General features: G+C 38.4%; 1 protein-coding gene across 2 annotated transcripts; it reads right to left on the reverse strand.

Annotated features, from left to right (window-relative positions):
• Positions 1-337: 337 nt before the first annotated feature.
• On the reverse strand, positions 338-26,446 carry RUFY2 (RUN and FYVE domain containing 2). Of its 2 annotated transcripts, XM_055804024.1 has the most exons (18): positions 26,361-26,446; positions 23,447-23,620; positions 22,837-22,954; positions 21,334-21,435; positions 19,931-20,054; positions 17,724-17,785; positions 17,076-17,141; positions 15,921-15,990; positions 14,643-14,744; positions 13,742-13,858; positions 12,965-13,132; positions 11,394-11,491; positions 7,553-7,672; positions 5,608-5,737; positions 4,932-5,026; positions 3,850-3,898; positions 2,814-2,891; positions 338-2,037 (listed from the first exon to the last, which is right to left on the reverse strand). In XM_055804024.1, the coding sequence occupies exons 1-18, from the start codon at positions 26,362-26,364 to the stop codon at positions 1,894-1,896; spliced, it is 1,821 nt and encodes a 606-aa protein (XP_055659999.1). In that variant the 5' UTR covers positions 26,365-26,446; the 3' UTR covers positions 338-1,893. The 2 variants fall into 2 exon arrangements, with proteins under 2 accessions (XP_055659999.1, XP_055660007.1); XM_055804032.1 differs by lacking the exons at positions 338-2,037; positions 2,814-2,891; positions 3,850-3,898; ... (1 more) ...; positions 5,608-5,737; positions 7,553-7,672 and adding an exon at positions 10,540-10,757.
• Positions 26,447-27,946: the final 1,500 nt, after the last annotated feature.

Here is a 27,946-nt window from a genome sequence, read left to right on the forward strand (position 1 = left end):
ATATTCTTATTTTAAAAATCAACTATTTAAAACTCAATTTTGTTCAGTTGAATACATTTTGAAAAGTTACATATTAAAGCAGTACATACTAGCATCATCTGTATCCTGGATCAAACCCTGCTGCCTCCATACCTGCTCCACGTAAAACCCACCAGCAAACACTCCCAGAATACCTTCAGGCGGCATGTGAGCAGCACGTGGTTTGTTCCGTCATTAGCAGGGTAGCTCCCACTCCCCAACGTACACAAGGACTTTCTAAGCAACTTGAACAAGTCATAAGAAAACACTCAAAAGACTCTGAATTACAAATTTAAATGAAATGACATTATTCCCACAGTTAAGTTGCAGATCAATTAAGTTTATTTTTTTCCAAAAGCTATTTACAGATTTACAAGTATTTGTTTTGTATTTTACAAAAAGTTACATCAGGTAATTTAAAAAACATTTTTCTTTACAAAAGCTACATAAGCAACTACATTGAGGTGTTAAAAAGAACAGCTGTATTAGCTTTTAGAATAGTAACTAAATACCTATCCTCAAAAGACAAAGCTAAGCTAAACAAAGTGCAAGAACAGTTAAAAGACCTGTCTCAAAGCCTCCCTTCTCCTGTCAGTATGAGGAATTTCCCAAGCCCATGGCTGAAGGAACCATGGGGCTCACGGTTCTGCCGGCAGCTTGCCAGCGCCAACCACAGCGTGGAGATTCTGCAGCTGGACCCCATCGCACAAGCGACTGAAGGGAAGAGGGTGGATTGGTTCGAGTGCAGTGACTGGAAGCAAGGACAATTTATCAAAGGATGTATTTGTATTTGTCTATGGGAAGCATAAGGATTTACATTCCAGTGGAAGTTGCCATCAGTGCGAAGAGTGGTCAGACCTAGGCCTACCCAACAGTGCTCTGGAAAAAAATGAAGTTTAGGAACAAACTCTGAAAGTTTGAGAAAGGTGCTGACAAAACAAGGAAGAACCTTCCTGTCCAACACAGAAAGAACACAGTACCCCAGTATTTAATCCTAATCTTTCTTGGTGGCAGATTCACTCTGCTTCTAGAGCTATGCAGTGACTACACTTACAAGCTTTATAGCATGACTCACGAAAATAACACAAAGATATCCCTTGAAGGTTACAGACAACGTCAGGCAAAAATTTTGTGACGGACATCTCTCCTTTAACGGAAACACAGATATATCAAATAGTTAACTTAAAAAATGAATTCAGCAAAATGCACTTTCCCTCACCAAGTGCCTGGAAGCACTGTCTGTCACCTGCCTGGCACAATCTCCCCTTACACCTGTGCATACAAAGAACAGGGCTGTCAGTACAACACTCTTGGATGTATCAAATCTCAGTAACTGAGGAGAAGTAAACTACTACGGCATCTGGCAATAACTTATCGGACCACTGCATTAATTGTGTTACTTTTTTCAAATACAATTTAAAACCAGCTAGCACACAGTTTTGTTTCACAACAGCACATCACAGGCACATTCTGCAGCAGAATTAGGTTGGACTTCTTGCAGACTAGCCTGTAAAAGCAAGTAAGCGTATCACCTTTTTCAAGATCATTGTAACGACTAAGATACTCAACAAATACATGTTAACGCTGAGTCTCCTCTATAAACTGCCCGGCTTCCTCCATTTGAGCATCTGAGCCATTTGGTAAACTGACATTCTCATCTGTATTTTTAACACGTACATTTTCTACATTTGGGTCCCATTTTCTCTGTTTGTTTCAACAGGAAGCAGACAAGAAACTCCTCCTCAGGTACCTTGAAAATGCAACTCTAAACTGCTTACCTGAAATTCTGGCAATACTGCTGTATTTTCTTTAGTTGGGATTTTATTACAGGATTAGCTGAATACCAAAAGGCAATAAATATCTTGTAAAATAATCTTATGGCACATTAGAAGAGCACCTCTGTATAAGTATTGCATGGCAGGAATCACAGACCCGAACAGGCTTTGGTGAAGAAGGCAGAGGCAGTTCATTGTCAGAACAGGCATTACAGAAGATCTCACCACAGTTTCTACAATGATGCTAAATAATGGGGAGAAGATTAAAAATTAAAATTCACAATGGAAATACACTTGGTAATTAGACACCAATAAAATTATGCACAAAGCAATCCAAAATGCGATCACTTCCATTTCTTTAGTCTAAGCATGGAATCAGTTTTCAAAAGATAATTCAGCTGAATCTCAATATATGATGCAATCCTAGACAGACCATGGTAGATAGTCTGTCTAGGACTCTGCGTGTGTGTGTATGCATATATATATGTATGCTTTGCAGATTCATTCAACCCCCAGATTAATAACATACTCTGCTATATAAAAATATAAGCAATGACATTCGAGCCAGTGGATGCTTCTCTCTGGTAGCTAATTGAGTATTAACATAATACGGTAACACAAAAATTCCTGCATGCATTAATAAAACATAAAGATTAATATCACATTTTACTTTAAAATAACAATAAACATAATTTGTCTATTTAAAAAATGCCATAAAAAGACTTCCACAGATGTCAAATTGTAACAGTGCCAGAGCTGACAAGCGTTTGAGATGATGATGCCACAAAGTAGGTTGAATAATTTTTAAGCATGCTCCTTTGTGGCACGTCACCAAACGGCAGTGTTTCTTTTGAAATTAGGTCCCAGCTGTATTGTACGTATCAGAGAACTAGAAAGACATCTCAAAAGTAACTATGCATTCATCTGAGTGTTGACATTTCATGCCAGACCTCTAAGATAATTAATGTTTTTCTCATAATACATGTAAACAAGTTGGATGAAATTTTGTTAAAGTTTTACCTTCCTTTTGGAAAGAGAAAATTCCTTTTCACACAACTTGCAGTGTGTAGCCTCTTTGTCCTTCAACCAAACCTGGCCCTGGAGAAAAAATTAACGTAACTATATATATCTGATGAAGTTAAACTTTGGGTTCCAGGATGCAAGACAAATCAACAGCAGTATGTTTACTGCCTGAATTGCTGAATGCCCCAAGACCAGTCTAATATCACAGAGACACTCTAAAGCAGTACAAGACTGCTCTGAAACACGGCAAAACCTTACGAGACAAGACAGAGCAGGAACAGATGCAAAGAGAACATGCTCGAGGTAGTAAAGCTGGTCAGTGGCAGAGCTGGGAAAAGCAGAAAGGTATCCAAGTTTCAGAGCTGAAGCCTATTTCCCTGCCCATCACAGAGAATCAGTCCCCAAGATGCATGAAAGCAAAAAAACCAGGGCAGCGTCAAGAACTGTTAATTTCCTTCTGTCAAAACCAATTAATAAAACCAGGGATCTGATCAACAAAACCATTTCAGACACCTTTACTTTGACTGAAATAACATGCAAGGTGACACACCACATGATCAAACACAAAATCTCTGCTCTCAAGTGCTCCCTGCAGATCTTCAAAAAAGTTCCAAACCTCTTGACATTACAGATTGTATTTTACCAGCTTTGGTGCTACAAGTTTACTTAATTCCTAGGCTGATCAAATATTTATTGATCACTGAGTAGTAGTACATTAAGTAAGACAACTTAAGCACAGTTGTCTGCATATTCTGCCCCAGACACACTTTGGAAAACACAGAAGGGTATACCATTGCAAGAAAAGTGTCAAAATGCATAGCTGTACATCAAACAAGAAAAATCCAAACCAACTGAGTATCTTTTTCCCCATGAGGTTACAGGGTGTCTGTGGTTCTCTCCCACTGGAGGAAATCATATGATGAATCTCTTCTGAATAGTTGCTGTTGGAGAGAAGTCTTCTCATGCTTACAAAATATTTCAAAGGGAACAGGCAAAACTTCAAAAGTTTCTTTTTCCTCCAAATACTACTAACCTGCAATGCTTTGTTTGCTTCTTTTATATCTTCTATTTTCAGCTTTGATCTAAAGAATAAGATAATGTTATTTTAAACTTTAATATAAAGTTGTTAGACCATAATTAACAAAAGTTGTAGGTACTTAAAAAACTAAGTACTCTGAACTTTTAGTTAGTATTTTATATTACAGCAGCATCGAAGGGATGCAATCAATCTCACGCCCTGCTATACTAAGCACTATACAAAGACACGCTGTCTCCAAAGAGCTCAGAAACCTTCAAATGGCTGGAAGTTTGCTTGGGGTTATGTGGGTATTTGTACCAGCACAGCTCTGTGCAAATACCTAAAGCTAGCACGGTGCACTGGTGCAAAACCAGAACTTAAAAAATTCTGGCCCTGTACAAGAGCGTGTTATGCTGTTATGGAGAAACCAGCCTCCCCACAGTCACCCGGTGCCAACCCACTCAGGACTGACGGAGGCACAGTATACATATTAGGTTATTCTACAGGGCATGAAAGTCCACACTAGTCACAGCAAAACTACTTAGAAGACAAGAGATCATTAAGTAAAACTTTAACATGTAACTGTAACGAGAGCTGTGCTCAAAAATTTATTGCTCACTATAGTCCGAAGGAGTTTTGATAAAGTAACCCCTTACGTGCTCTACAGACTTGGCAACAATGAGCTATGATTGTCATACAGAGAATCTTCATCTCTTCAAAGAAAGGAATCCAAGAGCGTGCACCCTCACAAAGAGATCAGCACCTTCCTGCTGCACACAGAGCTGTTATCTCCTACATGGGTTCTTCTCTGGGAATGCCACAACACGCAAACCAGCCAGCCATTTCCAAAGCAAAAAAACTCCTAATGCCCGCAGGTCCTTTTAAACCAGGATTTCCTGTTCAGAGCGCTATAACTACCCATAAGGTCACAGCTAGCCCACCCGCCAAAAAATAAAAATAAACAGACCTAATCTAACTGATAACTGGCTAGGTAATACTGTCATATACAGTCTAATTCACATGACCACCATCCTATTATTTTTCTTAATTAAAGTTTATATGACAAAAATAATCATGATCATGAATAACAAAATTACTCGCTCAGCTTGGATGCCAATTCTTGGAGAGCAGCTTCTTGGTCTTGACATATCCTTTTCAGTTGTTTGTTCTTTTCCTGGAGTTTAAGGAACTCCTTAAAACAAGAAACAAAACAAACAAACAAAACCCCCCAATTATTCTCAAACTTCTATTTGCCTACTGCCTAGAAAACTGCTACTACCCAAAGCTGACCTTACTGAGAAAGTCAAGTGAATGAATGACCCATCAGGCTCTCTATTAAGATTCCCAAATCCAACTTGAACAGCAACAACTCAGGATTAAACTCTCTTAGATCCCAAGAGATGAAGCATTTTTGCTTCTGCAGTTCTCTCCAGGAAGAAAAACAATTGATTGCAGAGGTCAGCACTACTACAGAGCCACGGATACTAAGTCAGAGAGGGGCTGAAGCACTTCCTATGAGGAGAAAACAGAGCCTTCGATACCAATGAGAAAGGAAAACGAGGATTTCGTTTTTCCTTATTCAAAACACTGAGTTCTGATCTGAGGACTGAATGGGGAGTAAAATAAACATGTTTTTTTCTTAACCTATTTGTGCAAATACATTTAATCTTTCTTATCTACTTGCAGAAATTCTTAAAAATACCACATCTAAGTTCATAATTAACTTTGCAGTCAATTTCTAAATTACTAGTCAAGTTTTACTGCAGAATTTACTTTTTTAAGGTTAATTATTTCTTGGGTCTCTATTCTCAGCTGAGATACAGTTTCCTTTTCCTTTTGAAGATCATCCTCTAAGGTTTGCCGCCACTCCTTTTCTATCTTCAAATCTGTTTCCAGCTGGAGCCTAAAATGTGCATAACAAAACAAAACAATCACTGTGCATAAGAGTATCATTTTTAAAAAACAAAAACATTTATTTCTGGGTGCAATATACTATTATCATAATAAACAAATGATCATCTTACACCTTTTCTGAAACAGAAATACTGCATCAATATCATAATATTTCAGACATCAGGGTACTAAACAAAACAAAACACTGTCATTCAGAAAATGCTTTTTTAAAGATTCTTTTTTAAAAAAATATATGCTTTTTTAAAGGACCAAGAACATGGCATAATTTTGAAGAGCTGACCTTTGTAATAAATGAGCAAGAGAAGATTAACCACAAAATTGTAAAGTGCTTTTAAAACATGCATAAGGCAAAGCCCCCCTTAACTTCACACAGCTTGTTTCTGAAATCAATCAACCAACCAACCAACCACACTGCCTTTGGTGATGCTGACAACGATGGCATATATCTCTGGTGCACATAAAAAGTCATTTAATATTATACCCTTAGATGTGAAACTTCTATTTTAGACTAAGGTTTATGGCATTTTGAACAGAATTGAAAATAAAGGAGGAAGGACTTTAAATTACTATTTAAGTGAGCTTTCTACATAGCTGAGGTTCAACATAAAGAAGGATCTAAACTATTTGTTTAACTAGAGTCTAGTTAAAGGAATTAGGGCTACTCTGATGGAAGATCCACTCTAGCTGGAATTTCACTATCAGTTTCATGGAAGAGCTGGTGTTTAGAACGTTGCAAAGAAACCAAAGGATGGAAGCACTGCTCAACTTTCTAGATCTAAATTGTGCCAACACAATAAAAGAGGAAAGAATCTGACAGTAGTCATGCAAGGTTTTTTTGATGGAAAACCTGTATCCATATTAATTTTCCTGTTTGAAAATCAAACCCATTTTTAAAGGAAAAACTTACATTTCGGGACACTACCTCAGCATCTGGCTGGAAAAGTTCAGAAGTGAACATGACCTTGAGGTTTCAGAATTGCAGAATTCTAAGGCTGGGGTCTGAACTGTTCTTTTGCCAAAATCTGCAAAGATGACTGTGGTAGTAAAGTGAACATTTGTATGACAGTTAAACAAGTTTATTAACATTTTGAGTTGTAAGAGAGGTAGGGTGGGCTAATAATTAGATTGGAAATCACTGTTTTTTTAAAACTGAATCCTGGTGCCACAGATTTGAACTGGCTTAAAGAATTTACTTGTTACCTTTCCAAACAGGGAAAACACCTGCCCTTACAGGGACCTTTTTACATTATGTATTTATTTAAATTGGTACTGAAGGTTTTAACAGGAGAAAAACTAGAGGGTTGGCTTTTGTATTACTTTTTAAGACTCCAGTGGATTATAATTTTTTATTTCCTGCCCAGTGGTAAGTTAAAGCATTTCTACGTTATTCATAAGCTTGATCAATTATACTATTCTTATGCCACTTCTGTTTAAGTTCATACTACTATATACGTGTGAGTTTTGTTAATTGTGTATACATCTACTACTGTTACTACTACACTATGTATTTTCCCCCACTTAATGGTAATTTCCTTGTGACTTAAGCTGGCACTTTTAGACAAAAAAATAATGCTGTTATTCCCCCCGCTTTCAAGCTGCACACCATTTTAGAGGCAACCAAAGGCAGCTTGACTTTCTTGTAATAGCATATATTCTTCTACCTTGCCAGTACCTAACATGAAGATTTTCAGTATTTATATTCTGTTCAAAACCATTCCACAACCAGCCTGTATTAAGACACGACGCACTGCAATGCAGAATGTGTACTACTGTGTAGTTTTCCAAACATGAAAGATATACTTACAGCTGTTTCTCCTTCTGGGAGAATTCTTTCTGCAGACTTTCACATTTATTCACATATTCCTGTTTAAGTTTCTCATCCTCGGCCTCAGCCTCCATTTGAGCCTTCTCTGCTTGCTGCAATCTGGTGTAATTCAAATCAACTTTGGGTAAAACTGAAGCTAGAACTAGGGTGTAGAGGGTGAAGAAGACAAATAAAAGAAAAATGGGGAAATAGAAACATTTCTAAATAAAAACAAAGTTTGGGGGAAACTCACAAACTCAAACGAGAAATCCATACAATGCCTAGAGAACTAGCTCCTGTTTTTTCATACAGTAAGAGAGTAATCACTGTAAGTAATCACTGTTTTATTTTATGTTCATGAATAACAGATGACAAAGCAGGATGATACATATTTTAGAATTGAAGCATATACCTTAATGCTTTTTTCTTTTTTTTCCCTTTAGCATATGTTCGTGTGTTATTTTTGGAAGCTTCACCCCCCCCAAATAAATCCTGTAAAAGTACTTGGCTTGTACTAATCACCCATTAAGACAGGGCAGAGCATGTGTTGTGCAAAAGCAGCTCAAAACAATTCAGGCACAAGGCTGAATATAGAGCACTGCGATCAGGCAGCAAAAAAAATTAACTAGCCTAATACAACAAGACACAGCCTGACAGGTCCCACTACGTTTATAGAACTACCTCAACTACATCATATTATTCAATTTAAATAGTCTGTATTAAAAATAATGCATTCTTACACTGGTTAAAATAGCTCCATACTATAGACAAAATAAATAAAACTGATTAATCAAGAAATGAGGGATTATTTCTTTTATTTAATCTTTCCTTTCTGAATTCCAGGGATTTGTTTCTGCTTCAGCTAGTACTCCGCTTGGAATCCATTAGTTCAATGTGGTTCCTCTCCGCTTAGTCACCTTCTTCAGTCCAGAAACAGATGGATGTAATGTAACAAAAGTAAAGGTACTAAAATGCAATTTGTGCTATATCATGGCAACACCTGTCCTAATGAAAAGGCATGAGAGTAAAAGAGCCTGTAAAATACCACTGGAATGTCCCCACCTCCTGCGTCCTGTTTAACAAAACTGTTTTAAAGGCCTCTCAGGTAAGTGGTAGGAGAAATCTGTGATAGTCTCTCTCTGTGCTTGATTCCTCACTTCCCAGCAGCTAGCTGAATGCAGAGTAACTCACAACTCCCGATGTCAGCTAAAAAGAAATTAAGTCAGCAATTTGTCTACATTTGTGCTTCCGCTGATGAGGTTGCACCAGCAGGAGTTTCCAAAAGCTGCCAGGAAACCAGCAAGAAAAGGCTGGAATTAAACTACCTTATGAGGTGTGTACTATCTCATTCAACTATACCAGTTGTTTTAAGGATGTTCCTGGTCACGTTTGCAACAGTAGTACACAGAGGGCCAAAACATGTATGGAAAGGAGAATACTGGGAAAAAGGAGGACCAATTCACTGGGCAGAAGCAGCTGAACGAAGCTACACGAGACAGTAACACCAAAAGCAAGTTAAAGTCCTCCCTAAATCACAGATTAAACTGCAGTGTAGTTTCCACAACCAAGGTAGAAAGGCAGCTTGCTACCCAAGACACATGCTAGCCAAGCCAAGCTACAGCACCATCCTCTAGACTAGCACCAAGACTAACTGCACTGCTCCAATTCAACTGAATGCTGAGCTGGACCCAGTTCACAGCAGAATTTGCAACTCAGGTGATACTGAGGCAGATACTTGTTTGCATAGATGACTGTGAGATGGTTAACGCTCCCATTTCTGCTATGGTCTACCTGCCGTTCTATTCCATCTTTCTGGTTTGGGTTTTCTTTGAGGATGGGAGGTACTTATTTTTTAGTAGCCATCCCATGTTAAAAGGCTTTCTAATTCCAAACCAAGGAATAAGGTACTATATAACCACGGACTAGAAAGCCTTCTGTATTATTGTGTCCTGCCGCCACTTCTGCAAACTCATCTCCTTCTGCTGAAAGACCCCAAGATTCTTTTCCCAGTCAACTTCCCCTCCACACTTCAGAGCAAACAGTGGGAAGCGTATCAAAGGCAGTCAGCAGCTAAAACTCTCTTATTTCTGTGGTGCAGGCAAGCAGCAACTCAAAGCAGAAATATGAGTTGCAAAGACTGCTTAGTGATGGGCGGAGGGAGGGAAAAGGGGTTGGACAAAACCATAGGTTATGACTACAGTGTAGACAGCCACAGACAGGCAAGATCCTTAGCTGACAAACAAGTTAGACAGGTTTAGGATCTGGGCCCTAAATGTAAATCCTTTTTATTACTACAACTTCCACTGTAGCTATCATGGTGCAGCTGTTCTAGGCAGGAGTCACAGCTACAGAATTTGCTAGAGCAGGCTGTCCTTGCTGTCTGGAGCCCCATCCAAGTCCAGGCTCCAAACACATTTTAATTCTGTGAAAATATTTTACCCCACATCACATCAGCAAAATGGAATTTGTGCTTTAGCTGTTTTATCTCCAACGCCTGTAAATCTTCCACTGTACATACTGAACATATATGTTGACATCACCATCTTTTTTAAAATATATTGTTCTGATACAGCACTCTGTTTAAGAAAACAGTGCTAGTTACAACCAAAAAACCCAACAGAGAGCATGCTTTTTGGATTAATACAGCCTAAAAGTGAAAGAAATAAGCAGGGGAGAAGGGAAATATTAGTCAGAATGGCTGCTTTTTAAATCTATTAGTAACACAAAGAATAGGAAAAATCACTAATTAGAAACAAAGGTCATAAAAACGTACAGTCAAAGTAAAGATGGCTAACCTTTTAAAATAAACTGACAAACAGTAAGTGATTTCATAGCATTAAAAAACTAGCTCACATCTGCTTAATAATAGTGCAGTAGTTTACTCTTTTTTTTTTTTTTTTTTTTTTTTTTTTCTCTCCTAAGAGGGGTAAAGTGAGATCGGAGATGATGTTCTTTCAGAAAACAAAACAGAACCCAGCTACGATCAGTTACAGTGCAGGATTTCTAATACCACTTGATATTTAATGTTGTAATTTTAAAATTCTTAAGTTGTATTTTATCAGTAGTTATTTAAACACAACTGATCTGGAGGAACTTTCAGAATGATATGTCTTTGACAAGTTTGTACTGGTGCTGAGCTTCATTGCTGGCACACTTGACGAATGACATTGCAATAGTCCTAGTTTGAGTTAACAGATCTTTGTCACTTCATGAATGCAGTGGACAAAAATCAAAGACAGATGAAGGCAGCAAAATAGTAAAAACAAAAATTGGGATAAAGGATAAAAAGAAAAAGAAAAAAGAGGGAAAAAGGATGTCAATAAAAGAATATTCATGTCACTAATTTTTTTAATATATAACCATGTTTTTCATAATCAGATTTAAATGAAAAAAAAAGACATGTCAAACACCAACATGAGAGGGCTTATGGATATGTTATATTTTACATTTAAAAAGATCAATGTTGCATATAGACCACTAAATTAAAATGTACAAATCACATTTTAATATTATGTAATACATGCAGTCTAACCATAATGTAAATTTAGATACTGTAAATTGTAGTCTTTCACTTTTCAACCTTTCCATGTAAAAACTCTTTACATCATTGAAAATAATGGTACTTCCAAAGCAACAGACAATAATTTTGTCTTTAAAATAAGTGTATTTTTTAAAAAGAAGAAAAAAAAAAATCAAACAGTAAAGCACTAATAAAAGTTTCAGAAAGGTTCTTTTTAAATGTTCTAGTTGAAAGTTACATTTCAGTGGCAACTGTAGGAAATGCAGTAAAATGTAAAGGGATGGAGACATGAATGGAGAAAAACAAAAGATGGACCTGTACCTTTGTTCTAGTTGTTTCATAGCTGCATTAATTTGATTGGTCTTATCCTCTAATCGACCAATTATTTCATTCTTTTCTTTCATAGCATCTTCAGAAACCTGTGGTATAAAAAAGGTTAAAACTGAAGTAGATATATATTATTACACTGTTACCTCATGGGGTTTTCTTAATTCAGTACCTGAAGGGAAAGATGTTAAAATGGCTTCAGGTTTTGATTAATTTTAAACATTCCCATCTAAAAAATGTAGTTGACAGTACTTAAGATTTTATGCCTAGCAAATCTGTAGTTTTGTACTTTGCAAGCATAGATGCCATTTAAATAAGTATACACTTTTCATTTTTGTTTCCTTTCTTAATCATTTTGCAAGTCAACTTAAATCCACTGATCATCTTTTTAAGTAGCTCATTAGAACCTTACTAATAAAGAACCAAGATGCTTAGTCCTGGAAATCACTAAGGTTCTCCAACTCTTAGCAAACTACCATATGTGCCTAAAAATCTTTTAAGAATTTTACTAACACACTTCACAGTTTTGACTGCTTGCAGAGCTGTTAAAACCACAGCTTGAAGATCTGAACAAAAGGTAGAGCATTATCCTTGCTATACAGATCAACACTATCAACTGGTTCCCAAACAGCAGAGATCAGGCATAATTAAACTGTTTTACTCTGCCCAGGAAGTGGGTCTGAACGCCATTAAGTGAAGTCAGTGTTACCCACAGTCCCCGGTAGTACAGCTTTAGAAGAAAAACAAAATCCTACAGATCCTAACATACAGAAGAACAGTCTCTTCTTATTTTTCTTTCCATCTCTCTTCCTCTGGTCCAGTTTCCTCACAATTGCAGGCTGAAAAGCAGCACCCTTTGTCCATCATCTCAATTATCTCTCTGTAGCATCCTAATTTTTTTCTGCTCATTCTGGCATAGATTTGACTGGTTTCTTGCGCTGTTTTTGATAATTTATTCCATAAATCAAATTTCTGTTCAGCATAAATATAATTAATTAACTGCTAAACTTCCCTGGTGTTTGGTCATTTGTTAACTGCAAATTGGGTCTCCAAGATCCATATTCTCCCATGGAAGCATTGCACTGTTACAGATTTTCTTAATTTGTTAACAGATTAAAGAAAATCCACCACCCTGTAATTAGCTTTTTCCATTTAGCACAACCTTGTTTTCCAAATGCCTTTCCTTACTTTGTAAGTTCAGGTCTCTTAACTCCTCACTACATGCCTACGTTCTCTTGGGTTTTTATAAAATGCAAGCCAAAAAGTGTCATTACTGCTAGATGTACTATTACTTTCTCGATTCCATATAGCATGTTATTAGGCCATGGTCTTATTCTCACGCTCTTTTCTCCCATAAACCCATTAACATTAAGTGACTGTCTTATGAACTACTTTGTGCGAAATCATGCTTGCATCGCTAATGTTCCAAAATGACAAGCTGACCTAAGAAGTAGAAACAAACCAAAAATTAAGGAAAGAGCAGCATTTAACTAAACAAAATGGTAATGCATCTCTCACTCCCATCAAATACATTTCATCAGTTTAACAGCAGGTTGTTCCTTTACCTGCAGCTTTTGGTACATTTCCATGTTAATTGCTTTAACTTCATCAAGCTGCTGTCGAAGGCCTATGAGGGTGTCCTGCTTCTCATGGATGTCCTTCTCCAGCAACTTCATGGCAAGTTCTATCTCATGTTTCATACTAACTTGAACCACTAGCTCATTCTCCATATCCTGTAAAACACAAACATAATGTAACACACAATCTTTAAGTAATTATGCAACATTTTATCTCTGTGTTGAAGAAGGCAAAAGCTAACTAACAGAGCTGCAGCACCACCCATTTCACCGCTTCAGAAATCCTGCCCTTCTTTAACTTTGCAAATTATCCACTTCATAAACATCACATGTTAATGCACTTAGTGACCAATGTGGGGGGTTTTAACTTTGGGATAATACAACTCACATAAGACATTACCCTGCCCAGGGTTGCACAGAGTTGCCTAGGTATTAATTACAAAAATAGAACTAAAGGATTTCTATTTTCACATGAAAGATTTAGCACACGTACAGAGCATACAGTATTGCTAACAGCTTACCTAAAAATTTCTCAATGAAATTGTATTTGCTTCATCATGCTTTAGCAACATTTTTACAGAAATACTGATGTAGCTTGCTCTGTTAAAAAACCCTTCTTATTATAGGCAGTTAGAGAAAAGGCATTTAAAGTCAATTAAAGGCAGCATCTAATCTCAGCAAAAGCAAAACTATACTTTTATACTGACTCTTCTCAAGCATAATGTCTTCTAGAAGTGCTGTGTAATCCTAGCAAAGAACACTTACTTGTCGAAGTTGTGATTCTTCTCGAAGCTGTCTTCGTGCTTCATTGTACATTTCATCTAAACCCTGCCTGGAGTGCTTGTATGTCTGAAGTTCTGCTTCAACATCCACTTTAGTTGCCTACAAAGATACAAAGAATTTATCTTTCATCATCACAAGTTTAGCCATTAATAGCATAAATTTAACACTTGGCAGGGAGGGAGGGGGGGCAGCAGAGAATAAAGGCTTAAAAACATATTCTCCAAGCACAGTACAAACATGGAAAAAGCTGTTTCTGCTATGTGGTCATTAGTTTTACAATGAGAACTGACTAAATCTAGGAAAATAAACATCTGTACTGCATTACAGTCCTCCTTCAGTAAGTCACTCTAATGCATAGCCGTTTCAGTACTGAGCAATCCAAATATCTGATTAACCTGTGCTTTTACCAATTATCCTGTAAAATATACAGGAAGTTAAATAAGGAGTTATAAATCACAGCTTAAAAAAGCTCAGCAACCGTATATAAGATTACTCCAAATGACATTCTATATAATGAGGCACATCAGAATAGCCAGTTTGCCAACTAAAATACACACTATTGTGACAAGATTTTCAGATAACATGGCCTTAAATGCTCTTAGATATAGCTTATAGTCTAAAGAAAAAAAGGGAAAAAAACTAGAAAGAATGCAAGGAAAAATGCTACAAAATTTGCATGTGGTTATAAAACAATCTAGTGTCCTAGAATTTCAATGTATTTATGCCACTTTAAAGCTTCTCAAATTTAATAGGTTCTTTCCGTAATAAAAGCTGGTTTAGATTTGGCCCAGCTACTGTGTACTTCAAGTTGCAGATGTAAGCACGTTTGAATGACAATGAACCATACAACGTTACTATGTTACATGCGGTAGAACTAACATACCTCTAGATGATGCTGTGTTTTCATCAAAATAAGAGTATTTTCACTCCTTAATTGATGGTTTTCTTCCTGAAGTTTAATTATATTGTTTTTGGCTATTGCTAGCTGAAAAGAAAAGAAAAGAAGAAAAGGAAAAGCAGTATGACTGCTTTTGTGTGTAGAATAAAGAAAAAAACGTTCTGATGAATGCAAGACCAAGACAATCTCTGCTCTATTCTCACAGTCTACCAAACAGAGGATTAACTGTTTTTAAAGAAAACAAAGTTCCTGGTTTTAGTGTCACTTCCATTACACAACAGCATGCACATTCCAAGATTCTTCACTATTTCATGTCTGGTAAAGAATATGCTTTCTTTTCATTGCCTCATTATGACTTAAGGACCTTCATTTCCTCATCCTATATTTTTTCTTTCAATTTGGACATCTTATTATATCATACTGAGCAACTTACAAAAGAAAGTGTCTCCCAAATGAAAACATATTAACAAAAAAGGAAACATTAGAACTGGGCCCTACAGTATATGCCTTAATGTCAGAATTATAAACCAGCTGATCAAAACAGGTAGACAGTTGAGCTAAAGGCTTGTAAAGGAACCAGAATAATCTAAGAATTAACGCTCATAAAAAATGGTTTCCCTCTATCTGGATATATCAATACTCACAGTGAGCTCTAGCTATCTCTTCAACAACTGAATGTAGACAATTCAATTTTCCCCTTCATTAACTATTTCTCAAGCAGCTTGGATTAAAATAAATTGTGGCCTCTCTTATAAAGCTAAAAATACTGGAATCTAGTCAAGCATCACAGATAACTGGAAATACAGGATATAAATACAAAACCAGAGCTATACAGGGCTAAAAACTGCTACAAGCATACGGTAAATAAGCAAGAAACAATCCTTTGGCTAAAGCTGAGAACAGTAACAGAAATTGCTTAGTGAACTACTTTCCATCTCTTTGTAGCAACTGGTGTCATCTATTATAGACTAGTCATCTGCACAAAATCAGACTGACAGCTGGCATCAAGAACAATTTCTCTTCTGGTTTTGTCCAAAATGGGAAATGGTGATGTTCTACAGTATTAATTTACTGATGCTGCAGGCTACCCAGGCAAGCTGACTTCAAATTCCTGCAGCTACTGCACCTTTTCTTCAAGTCAAAATACAGCTACTGGAACATATTATACAGAATGTATGTTGACTAAATAATCTAAGTTTATTTAGAAAAACAGTCTTTGAGAGTAAATAATATCTGTTATACGTTACTAAAAGAAAATAATACCTCTTCGATCAGTTTAGTGTTTGATTTCTCTAATGAATCAACTCTTGCATGTAGACTGCTAACTGTGCTACTGAAAAAGAAAATGAAAAAATGTTATTCAAAATTACATCAAAATTCATTCAAACAAGCTCAAAAGCTTTAACGTGAGGTACAGCGATTAACTCCCAGGGTTATCTCTATCTCTTGCAAAAACCAGCATACAGGAATATACTCAATACACACAGGCTCACCTGAATAAATGCAATTGTTCTTAATTGTGACAGTTCCTTTCTCCTTACCTTTCACTTTGCTCATATTTGACACACTCAGTTCTGTCCTGTTGAAGGTTTCTGCTCACTGACTGACACAACTTCAAATCACAATATCTTTACCCCAACAGTAGCCACACAGTAACTAATGATCGAGATTAACAGCATTAGAAGTTAAAAAATATGATTATATTTCAAAAAGGGATCAAGATCAGCTATACTACAGATTCTACAGAAGTTCTTTGTGGGTTTGTTGTTTGGTTTTGGTAGGCTTTTTCTTTTTTAGCTCCTCACAATGTTAAATTTTGTACAATACTCCTCAGAGAATTACAATCACTGTTGCTATATTTGTACAATAATAAATAAAGTGGTGGACTAGGTTTGCTCCATCCAGCAAAGGCTGCTTTCCTGAAAACTGTTTCTACAGGAAGCACAACCTACAGCGTGTAAGTAGTTGCCAGCAAGCAACAAACTTACTCAGTTTTGGTCCCAGGCATTAAAGCTACAAACTAAAATATTATGAAAGGCAAAAAAACAAAACCATGTGGATTCACTCAGAACACTCAATAACACTTTTTGAGAACTGTTAAACAGAATGCAGTTAAAATCCAGATCAAGCTTTTCATTCCTGTGAAGTTATAAACTGTGAGGACCTTGATCAGTTTTGGCCTTCTGTTTTTCGTTTCTTTGAGGAACAAAGGTTCTGACTGTCAAAAACAAAAGCATGAAAACTGAGAGACTTTCTGAGTCTCTCCAGAAGCGCGTATCCTTTCAAACTTCACTACATCCTCAGTCTAAACATGAAGAATCTGCACCCCTTTCTCTCACAAAGCTGTGTTAGAAAAGGAATCTGAGGTGTTTTACCTGTAAGCTTGGCCTGACATGCATACTTCAAAGTAATACTTACTTCAGTTGCCTGTTTAGTTCTTCAACATAATTCTTTTGGTCCAAAATCGCAGCAATCTGTACATTTCTAAAGCAAGCACATAATAAAATCCGCTTCAACAAAATGATGTAGCGAACTATGTACTGAAAATATACATATCATTAATATGCAAATGTCCATCTTAATTGTGCTTCTTAAAAAGAAAGGAAGCAACTTCACTCACAACCATTAAGTCAGGAACTTACATGTTGTGACATCAGTGAGAGACAAAAAATCCCAATGCTTTAACTGCAAACAGTTTCTCTACATGAAACATAACATACACATAGTTGCAAAAGAAAAAGGATGTTTACTCTGCCATAAACACTGACTAAATCCCAAGCTGAGCACTTAAAGGTTAGCAGGTTCCTTTTCATTGCCACCTTGCAATCCTCCAATACTGTCCATCAGGTAAAGTAAGTTAAGTAACGTCGCTGAAGCTTGCTTCACAGTGCAAATATTCTTCCAGCTAACTAGTAATACAGAACAAGGTAGCACACCATTTTTCTCAAGGCATGAGATCAGAAGACTTCACTTTAGGGAGTCTGACTTATTTCTATAATGTGCAGGGCACCAGTCAAGAAATCATTTGTTAACATGCAAAGTCTGAGGTATTTTGTGAGGACATACCTTTCCTTACCCCCAATGTCATCATCACTCTTTAAATACACAGAGAAATCGATCACCCCAACCTAGGGGAAAGCAAATGTACAGTTTCATATCATATAAGTAACTGCTGTTGATATTCACAGTCTTGTATCTAAGTAGTTACATCAACTTTTTTAAGATTGGTCCAGTTTCAGCCAGAAGCTCAAAAGAATGAACTGTAACATTTTAAGCAGGTTTGTTGTTAGGGTTTTGTTTTTGTTTTTTTGAAGGGTAGTCTCACATATTTGTTAAGAATTATGTTACATTTGAACAAAATTAACCATTTGCCATGTATCAAATCCCAAAGAAAAGACAACTTCAGGGGACTGAGCTTAGCCAAGAACTTACAGGAAGACTTTGTTTGGCGAATCACCAGATACTACTCAACCCTATCACTGATTGAGCAGAGTTGTGGTAATTTGTCTGTAATGTTTCACATGATTTGCTATCACAACACATCTCCCAAACTCATGTTTCCCCCATGTTTATTTTTTCAGTATTCCTTGCCAAATACTACCTCTCCACACTTGCTGATTCCCAGGTGTGTCAACTCAACCACATTCATTTTTTTAAACCTTTCTAAATCTGAATCTAATTAATTCATTTTCTATTCAATTGCAATTTAATCATATATACTATAAATAACATTACCAGGAGTTCTGCTTCCAACTCTATTTACAAACGTAATGAAAGTATTTAACCACATTTGCTTTACCAATACCCTTCCTTTTCGGCCTCTAGTGATTTTTTCACGAAGTATTTCAATTTATCTGATCTACTGCTTCCTTCTTGAGATCCCTTTAGCTTTTGAATACCAGTAACTTGCTAAGTCCAATGTTTCCTTGGTTTACACAATGCTCTCCTGTCAGTTTCCTATGATGGTCTACTTGTTCTCCACAAGGTTTTTAAAAAACATAATTTTGCTTATTAAAGCAAAATACTATGTCTATAAAAAAGTAAAATGTTATCTCTATAAAGGTCACTTTGTTTTAATTCTCCGTGTGTACATATACACATTATACCACTGAATAGCATTCTTCTAACATACCAGAACTATGCTCCTAGATGCAGCTTCCATCATCCTTCAGACGTTTCTCTTTTCTGCTCAATACAACTTGCTTCCTCTGGCTTCTCTGAGAAGGTGCGTTATTTATACTACTCTTCACAGGGAGAATTACTCTAAAACCTCATCAGAACAGCCACTACTACCTTCTAAAATCACATTTTATCTCCCCTCATACAGCAAAGCCACCAAGTGACCTAGGTAACAAAGGTGTCGCTAGAAACAGATTTTTGTGATTTGTAATACACATAAGTAATTCTCAATACTAAGAAAAGCAAATTATTAAGTTTTCTGTAACTACACACCTCTCAATGTTACACCTTCCAGTATGCAAGATCAGTGCCTAAAACATTAGACAGTAACTAGAATGAACAACCAAAGACAACTTATCCCTATGATTAAACAGCACACCCACCCGATTAGCTGTAACTTTTCTGTTCCACAGAAATTGCTTTTTCATCAAATATATGCTGCAACACAATAATACTCAAACTATTATGATTTTTTCCACAAAGAAGCTGGAAAAAAGCCCAATCAGGACTGAACACAGCCTACATTTACTTATAAATACTTGTGCAGCTGACTTTATTTAAAAAGAATCTGCAAAGATTTTATTGGAAAAGATCAGAGTTCAAAGTCAAAGCACTTTGCAAAGGAGGAAGAATTCCAAGTCTTGTTTTGCAGACTGAAAGCAGTCACCCTCTTATAAGGTCTTTTATTACACTATGCAAAGCAAGTTCTTGTTTCAGGTCCTTGAAACATTCCTATATGTTCCAAAACAACAATAAATGGACTGACTGGGATAAACTGGTCATGGAATTATACTTCTCCCGCAGAGGAATGATACAATTAAGATGGAAAGAACTCTGTATTGCTACCACTGCATGCATTTGATGACAAAGCATAAGATGTTACCCTTGCACTCTTGACAATTATCAACTTCTAAAGGTCTGACCCAACTGATAGTAACGCAACCAGCCCCCCACTGATCAAGGAGCAGCATCACGCCCTAAGCAGTTTCTAGTACTAAAGATTTTTAACAAGTCACAACTCCATACTAATAAAACTCACTGTACGTAAAAATCTTATAGACTGCATGTACATTACTTTACCTGTATGGACTTACTTGTGAATCTAGGTCTTCTCCCTTCACACAAAGGTTAGCATCTATCACATTTAACCCAACCAATAGCCCAACAATAACTGCTCCTTCTTCCTCCATCATTAGTGCATGATACTCGTAAAATTCACTGTTAAAAGAAAATTGCATCTTATTGGTATAAACAGTATATTCACATCCAACAAATTAATAACATGACACCTAAATCTGAATTGTTTCTCTTATTTTAGCCTTACTCCAACATCCTTAAAGATGAACTGGGTCTGCCCATACTTCTACCTCCTAAATATTTAAAAACTGAAAGGGCATGGTTTGTCTCAGAGGCTGTTAAAATCAAAGATACTACCTTTGGCTCCAGATATCTGAGCTACAAGCTGCTGAAGGTCTGGGGAATTTGGGGGGCAAGACCTATTTTGCCTTTAGAAAAAAAAAAGCAAAAAAAAAAAAGCTCTTCCCTATATACTTGTTATTAGCCACTTTTGAATAGAATACTACAACAGATGAATGCTTGGCCACACTGACAATTCTTATGCTGTTAAGAAACACTAGAGAACACAAAGGAAAAATGGTAAAAAAGTTACCGTGTGTGAGAAAAAGTCTGGACTTTAATGAACACATTTTGAAAGTAAAGAAGCCAAGTAAGAGATTAAATGGGTAAGAGAAGGGAAACGGAAAGGGCTAAAATGCTGACAAGGATTTTAAAAGAAAAATGCTTCACTAAACAGAATACCAACATTTATGTCCTCCTCCTTGTGTTTTTTAAATAAAGTTTAAGACTCTATGAAACAAATTGTGCTTTCAATGGAAAAGCCCATAGCTGCTGAACACCAATGTCATCCTGACATACCAGCATTATCCAGGCATGCAAGAAAAGTCTTAAAAATATGTATAGGTTATAAAACTAAAATTAAGATTACAAGGGTTTTTCCCCTTTGTGCTTCAACTACCCCACCACAAGGAAGTTACACTAGGAGAGAGCAATGCCAGTTTTAGAACTGTGAAAGGAAGGTTTAAGGCAATAGTCCTCCATGTAATGGCAGCTCAGTAGGAAACCATGCATATGGTAGGGGTGAATTCATTCTCCTCTCCAGAGGTTTCTAGTCCATATTCTGCATGGTGGAAGAATGCAGCGGGAGCCCCATTGCCCTCACCCATGAAAGAACAGTCTCTCCCACATGATGGGAAGGAAGCATCCCTTTGCCCCTCAGCTGGCCTTCAATCTTGATGAGACAGCAAGGTTTGGTCCCTCTACCCTGAGGACTGGGCGAAATCAGCCCACAGTCCAGAAGATACACTTTGCTACACTAAGGATACATTAAAAAGTATCAAATAGAAAATAATAGTGTTTTTTTTCCAGGAGACTAAACCTGTAAAAATAAATTATAAACAAAATCTGCTTAATTGTTTACCTAAGAAGATCTCTCTGAATGATCAAACAGCGAAGATAGTCGGCCATCTTCTTCTGCATTAGTGCTAACCGTAACCAGGCCCGGGCACGGCCCAGCGGTGTTCTGGAAAAAAGGGCACGGAGACAAACAGTCCCAAATCAACAATATATCAATTAATTCACTGTCTTAAACATCTTACCAGACTATCGGTAGAACAACTGGTATTTCTGAAAGGGTATTCTAAACTATTAGTCAAGCAATGCAGTCTGGGAAGCCGTAATGTCTAGGCTTTGACTCCAAGCTTTGGGTTAATATCAGAAAAATTTTCCTCAACTCAGCTGGGCCTGGGAGCAGACCCTGGAAAGAACAGGAACAGAGAAAGCACAAGAGCCTGACAGTAAAATTAACTGTTTTGCTCAGAGAGTGAAAACACGCAACTTTCCACACTGTTATATTTCAATGTGCTTTGTTCTCACACAGCGCAAGGCTAGCAGCATGGAAAGAATTTTTGAGTGGTGCTGTTTTCCTGTAAGCACCTTCCTCATAACCTGACAGTGCCTGTAAAGATAATCAAGAAAGTCCCGTTTCTAGCTGCAGTAAAATGTCTGCAACCATTCAGACTCCTTTCTGCAAGTTCCTTATAAAGTCTTCAGAGGAATTGTGAAAAAAGTAACCAAATGTCCATTACAACTCATCACACAAGCTTGCCTTTCCAATCCTATTTTCTGGGTCCACACAACACATAGTGAATTCTAGCTTTAACTGATACCTGTTTACAAATTCAGTGGTATCTTAGAAGGACAAGTCAAGATGAAAATGGATGTAACTGGCAAATATTAATACCCAACAAATTAAACATGAACCTTTAGACTGCCTGCAATGTCAGGATAGGAAGAGCGCAACATGCTTGTCAAAAGGTATTATGTCATCTGACCTGATACATTTATATACCTACGTGCTTCAGATATAAAGGTCTAAAGCTATAAATTATAACCCTTATGCTCTCATATACCAATCACAATGTACCAAACTCTTTTGGAATTTAATGTACAGACAATTACATAGCTAAATACAAAAGCAGAATGCAGAGGAATGGGAGGAGATTGTAGTTCACAGCATAAATTTACATTTGAGACAGACCCTACACACAAGAATCTGAAAAGCTGCCTAATACTTTTCAGTATGTTACCCTTTGTTTTTATACAGCCTTTGCTGACCAGACTCAAGAGTTTGCTGCAGTTCTAGACTGCAGACTGATACAAAATGCTTTTCTTTTTGCACTGCTTTTGTCCACCACTCCGAAAGCTTTTCTCCCAGGAACATCAGAAAAGAACATAAAAATACTACATTTTTAGCTGTTTTGTGCAAAATATATGAAAATATGAAAAGATTCACCTGTGCTCTCCCCAGTATCATGTGCTAGCTGTTCAAAGACTTGATTAATGCCAAATGAAATCATGAGACATCTGTAAATTCTCAATCAGGTTCTTTATTTTCTTGCTGTATTTTACCAATACTACTTACTTAAGGCCAGGCAAATCTCTGACACTTGCTGCTATTTCCTCAGCTTCTGGATATAATTTCTCCACAAGTTCCAGAGGACCCCAGATGGTTTTATTGTAACTTAGAAAGGATTTTCTTACTAGGAAAACAAAAATTAAATACCTGAATTAACTTCAACTACTGGAGCAGCTTCCTTCAAAATAGCTGGTGTGATGAAAGCATTAACCACTGATTCTAGACTTAGAGATAACTGATAACTGTGACACTGGCCAGTTCATCAGATCCAAAGCCATCTTCCAAATCACTTCACTGTGAACATAAAACTGCTGTACTAGAACAAAATAGTGTAAAAACGAAAGCTAGCTAAAAATATAAGCTACATACATGCATGCAGTTGTGATAATCCCTGGATGACTAACAACAAATGATATAGAAAAGAAAAAGCTGGTAAATGTGGGAACATATGTTGTGATGTATTAATAATGACACTATTAATTATAAAAAGGTGAGTATAGTTTCTTCACTTCTTAAAGCAAGGTAACACACTTTGATTTTATCTCGCTCCAAGAAAGGAAGGAAGAAAGATAGCATGTCTGGGATGAGAAATATGCAGCGAGAGCAATTACCACACCTTTAAGGCCATGCTTCAGGCAGTGCTCCATGACAACAAAGAACTGCTGCAAAGGTGGGTAGTCAGAATCCAGAGTGCGGCCAAAGCTCAAAGCTGATTCAATGAGTCCTTTGATACTCAGTTTAGCCATGTTGAGTAAATTTGCTCTTTCTACAGCTGTAGGGTCCTTTACAGCTAAGACAATAAAGAAAACAAAACCAGTTATGGTTCAAGTTTTAGAAGAGACCCAAAATAATAAAATGCTTCATGACCACCTTGGTCAAAGAACAACTTACCTTATTCTAGATAAACTCAAGGGAGTAATTTAGTAAGCACTATAAACCACCATGTTAAAGAAAAGCACCCACTCCAACAAACACCCTTACAGACCCTACATTGTTTTAATAGATGAATGAAAAAACGAGGCGGACAATGTCAGCTCTCAGGTACTGTGTTGTCTCAGTACATTTCTGCAGCAGTCAGTAACTGCAAATTAACACAGGCATCAATGCTGCACTCAAAAACTCTGCTGCATAACAGCAGCCAGTGCCCTTATCATATCAAATTCCTATTAATATAAGTATCTATTTGGGGTATTATAGTCTACCTACAAAAAAAGACATCATACTTATATATAATCACTTTCTGCTCTAGTCTTAATTTCATAGCAACATAACCACATGTTTTCCTGCTTATGCTGTACAAGGCCTTAGCCTGTAAACCAGGAGCAGTTTCAGGAAAATAGTACATACTGAAATTTCAGTTTTGACTATAGCTACAAAGTATTTTCTACACAAGAAAACTTAAGAACTAAAGGTTTTGCTTTACCATAAAAATGTTTTTGGTAAACTGCACAAAACACATGCTACAAAAACGCATTTGGGGATTAAATGTAGACAGTAAAAAAAATCCACAGCTTTAGAAAATCATCTTAATTGACAGAACAGACAAGGTTCCTCTTAGAACTCCTGCTACTGAAACCAGCGTTCAGGAGATTCTTAGTTGATCTTCATTTGTAATGAAGCAGTTCAAACACTCAGGCCACCCTCTATTTTGTCAGGCTGAAACAGAGACAAAACAACCCTCTATTTATTCACCATGATCTAAGTAGCTTAGAAAGAAGCAAAAAAGGATGATGATTTACTGTCTTCTGCTACTTGCAATTAAATCTAACAAATGAGGTAAAAAAACCCAAAAAATATTATCTGCATCCTTCATTTGTTAAGACACTGAGACACAGATGTCAAATACCTCTACAGATTTGTGTCTGAGAAAAAATGTGAGCCTCTTCCTCTGCAAATTTGAGTATTTGTATGTTCAAGTATTGACCCTATCTCTTCGCACATCAGAAAGCGTGAAGAACTGTATACATTAAAGCCAAAGCAAAAAGAATCACCGTAACAGATGGGTACTTTCTTGGTTTCTCAAACAGCAATGAAATGACTTGTCTCATTTCTCGCATACCGCAATTTCAGGTATCTAGATATTAGAAACTTTGAAAATTACTTTCTAATTTTTTGTATTCTGAACTGCCTGTCAAATATCAAATTACCCTACTACTACCATACAACATAACCTCAGTTTTCCAGAAAAAAAAAAAGAGATTATGTACCCAAGATAACCTTAAAAACTACTTTTATAGTCTCTCAATTTACCAGTACTTCAACAGAGAACACTTGAAAATGTCAGAAGACACAGCAGACAATTAGCGACAGCACTCTGGCAAAAATTTATCCAGTTAATGGTCACAGCTCACTGGTTTGTCTCTTGACTTCCCGCCCGCTCAGCCGCCAGGACTGAACCAGCCCTACCGAAAGCAGCACCAGCATCCCTGGCTGGAACAGATGGGGGCTTGCAACAACAGGAGCGTTTCTGTGGGTGAAGCTCATGTCAGGCTTTCTGCTTTTTTATTAAGGTTTGCTATTGGCATTACTAAATATGAATATTATTGTAGGAGAAGCCTGGTTCAATTCAGACGTCAGGTGGGCAGCTCTCCCTTGCCACGTACTCAGTCTATTTCCCCAAAGGCACCTGACACATTCCTTTTTCAGGTGACCTCATTCTGAGTTTTGGAGATGATCCGTCCCACAGACAGACCTACATGTCTACTGTCCTTTTAATTGTCAGCCCTCTTGCCTCGTCTTTCTGAGGGAGAAACACATTTCAGATCCATTTTAAAGTGTGATTTACCTGCCGATTTCTTCACCTGCTTCTTAAAAAAATAATCAAGATTTAGAATTTCACAGAACATGTTTTCTAGTCTGTACGTCTGTGGAGCAAAACGAGCTACGAAGGGCTTCCGAAAGGCTGCGCTCACCCTGCAGCAGCAGCCCAGACAGGGACTATTTGCAGGTGGCATTGATGTCGCCGGCCTCACCGGGGCAAGGCTTGGCCCAAGAGACCTCCCAGCCAGTTTGGATAAGCAAACCCTTACCGCAAACAGTATTTGTGAAGAAGAAAAAAAAAAAAAAAAAAAGAAGAAAAAAAAAAAAACTAAACCCAAGCGTGCAGTTGCTACGACTACAGGCTGGACAAGGTGTCCCTAAGCCACCTGACAGCCAGCAGAAAAAGCGACCTCGGCACCGAACGCCCGGCCCCCCCGACCCACACCTGGGCAGCCGGGCGCCGCCCGCACCGCACAGCCACCGGCGGGGGCGGGAGGACAGCCGCCAGCACCCGGGCCCAGCCCCCGCTGACACACCGCGGGGCCCCCGGCTCCGGGCCGCCCCCGCCACCACCCCCCGAGGCCGCGGGCCGCCCCCAGCCCCGCTCCCGCCGCAGCGGACATTTTCTGCCAGTGCGGGCGCCGCGCTGGCAGCCGGCACCCCCGGCGGCTGAGGGGCGCCCGCCGCAGGGCCCCTGCTCCCCCGCCGCCGGCCCCGGCGCCCCCCACCCAGCGCAGCCCCCCTCCCCGGGCGCCGCAGCCGCCGCTCACCCATGGCTGGAGAGGAGGAGCCGCCGCCTCAGCCGCTCCCTGCGGGCCCCCGGCCCCTCCCGCCCCGCCGCTGCGTGGGCCCGGCCCCTCCGCCCGCGCCCAACGGCGCCCCTGGCGGCGGGAGGACCCGCCCTGCCCCCGGCCCGGCCCTCCGGGGTCCCCCCAGGGGCGGCGGCGCCGCCGCCTCCTGCCGCCGCGACAGCCCTGCAGCCGGGGGCGAGCGAGGGGCCGCGGCCTGGCCCCGCGCAGGGTGGGCGCCCAGCCGCACCGACGGGAGCCGGCTCTCAGCAGCCATGGCCGTTGCTAAGGGCAAGCAGCTACCAGCACCAGCCTGAGCCTTCTCTACCCCTGTGAGCGACAGCTCCGACCCCTACATCCACACCAACGAACAGCAGGTGTTCCGACACACACTATCCAGCCTTGGAGAAATACTGTTCTAGAAAAATACCTTGAAAATTAGTGTACCGGGAATAAAAGCTGGTCTTTTAAAAAAACGCGTATCGCGGCTCCTTTCAAGTGTCTTATTTTTACTCTTTAAAAACCCCTGTCATTTGAATCTCAGCACAAAACAAAAAAAAATGGTGCAGGCGCAGAGGGCCGAGGCATTCAGCACCGAGCACCAGTCACACAGACATGGGATCTCCTGAGCATCACCTTTGGCTGTGCTCAGCCACTGCCTTAAATCACACTGCAGAACACAAAGGTGCGCTCCCCCCTCCCCCCGCTGCAGAGGCCACACGAAAACGGCCCTGAGAAAGAGTATCAGCCCTGTGGCTTGCAAATGAGGAGGGCAGCACGGAGGCAGAACACAGCCCATGGTGACAGGGCTACTTCTACATCCATGATTCCCAACCTCTTAAAAGCAAAATAACCTATATATTAACACTGTTTGCAGTTTAAACAAGCTATTCTTTTTTTCTTTTAAGAATCCCAGCAACACATAATGCGCTAAGTCCATACGCAGCCTGCGTTTTCCTGCAGTATCAATGACTTTCCACTTCATAAAGCTGTTCTGAAGGCTAACAGAAAAAGTAATTTTTTACTTTTACAAGATATCACTTCGAGACATATTCATTAGAATGCAAGAGTATTTAGAGACTACCAGATCAAAATGTTTTCTTATCTGTAGCTCTCTACTCAATCTAATTTTTACCATGTAGTAAGAAAGAACACATATTAGAAGTAGATAAGGAAACACGGAATTGTTCCTGTGACTGTTCCTCACACAACTTTGTGGAGGGATAGCAATGCCTCCAATTTATTGATTTATTAACTTTAATAGCATGAGGAAAAGTTCTTATATGAAATTATGCTTAGCCAGGAAAACAGATAAGCTAAGTCTTAAAGATTTTTGTACACCTAGATCCTAAACATAGAAAAATATTTCTAGACAATGATATGTTATTGTGAAATCACTACTGTAATAAGGGTATAATTTTTATCTTTTGAAAAACCCAGAGCACATACAGTTGATGAAGCATGTATTTTCACCTGAAAAAGAGACTATCCTGTCAGCTATTCAAATTATTTTCGCACTGTTAAAAATATTTGCACAATATAAAATATTAACAAAATATAAACAACTA

Source organism: Falco peregrinus, chromosome 1, assembly GCF_023634155.1.
Source record: "Falco peregrinus isolate bFalPer1 chromosome 1, bFalPer1.pri, whole genome shotgun sequence".
Classification (NCBI taxonomy): domain Eukaryota; kingdom Metazoa; phylum Chordata; class Aves; order Falconiformes; family Falconidae; genus Falco; species Falco peregrinus.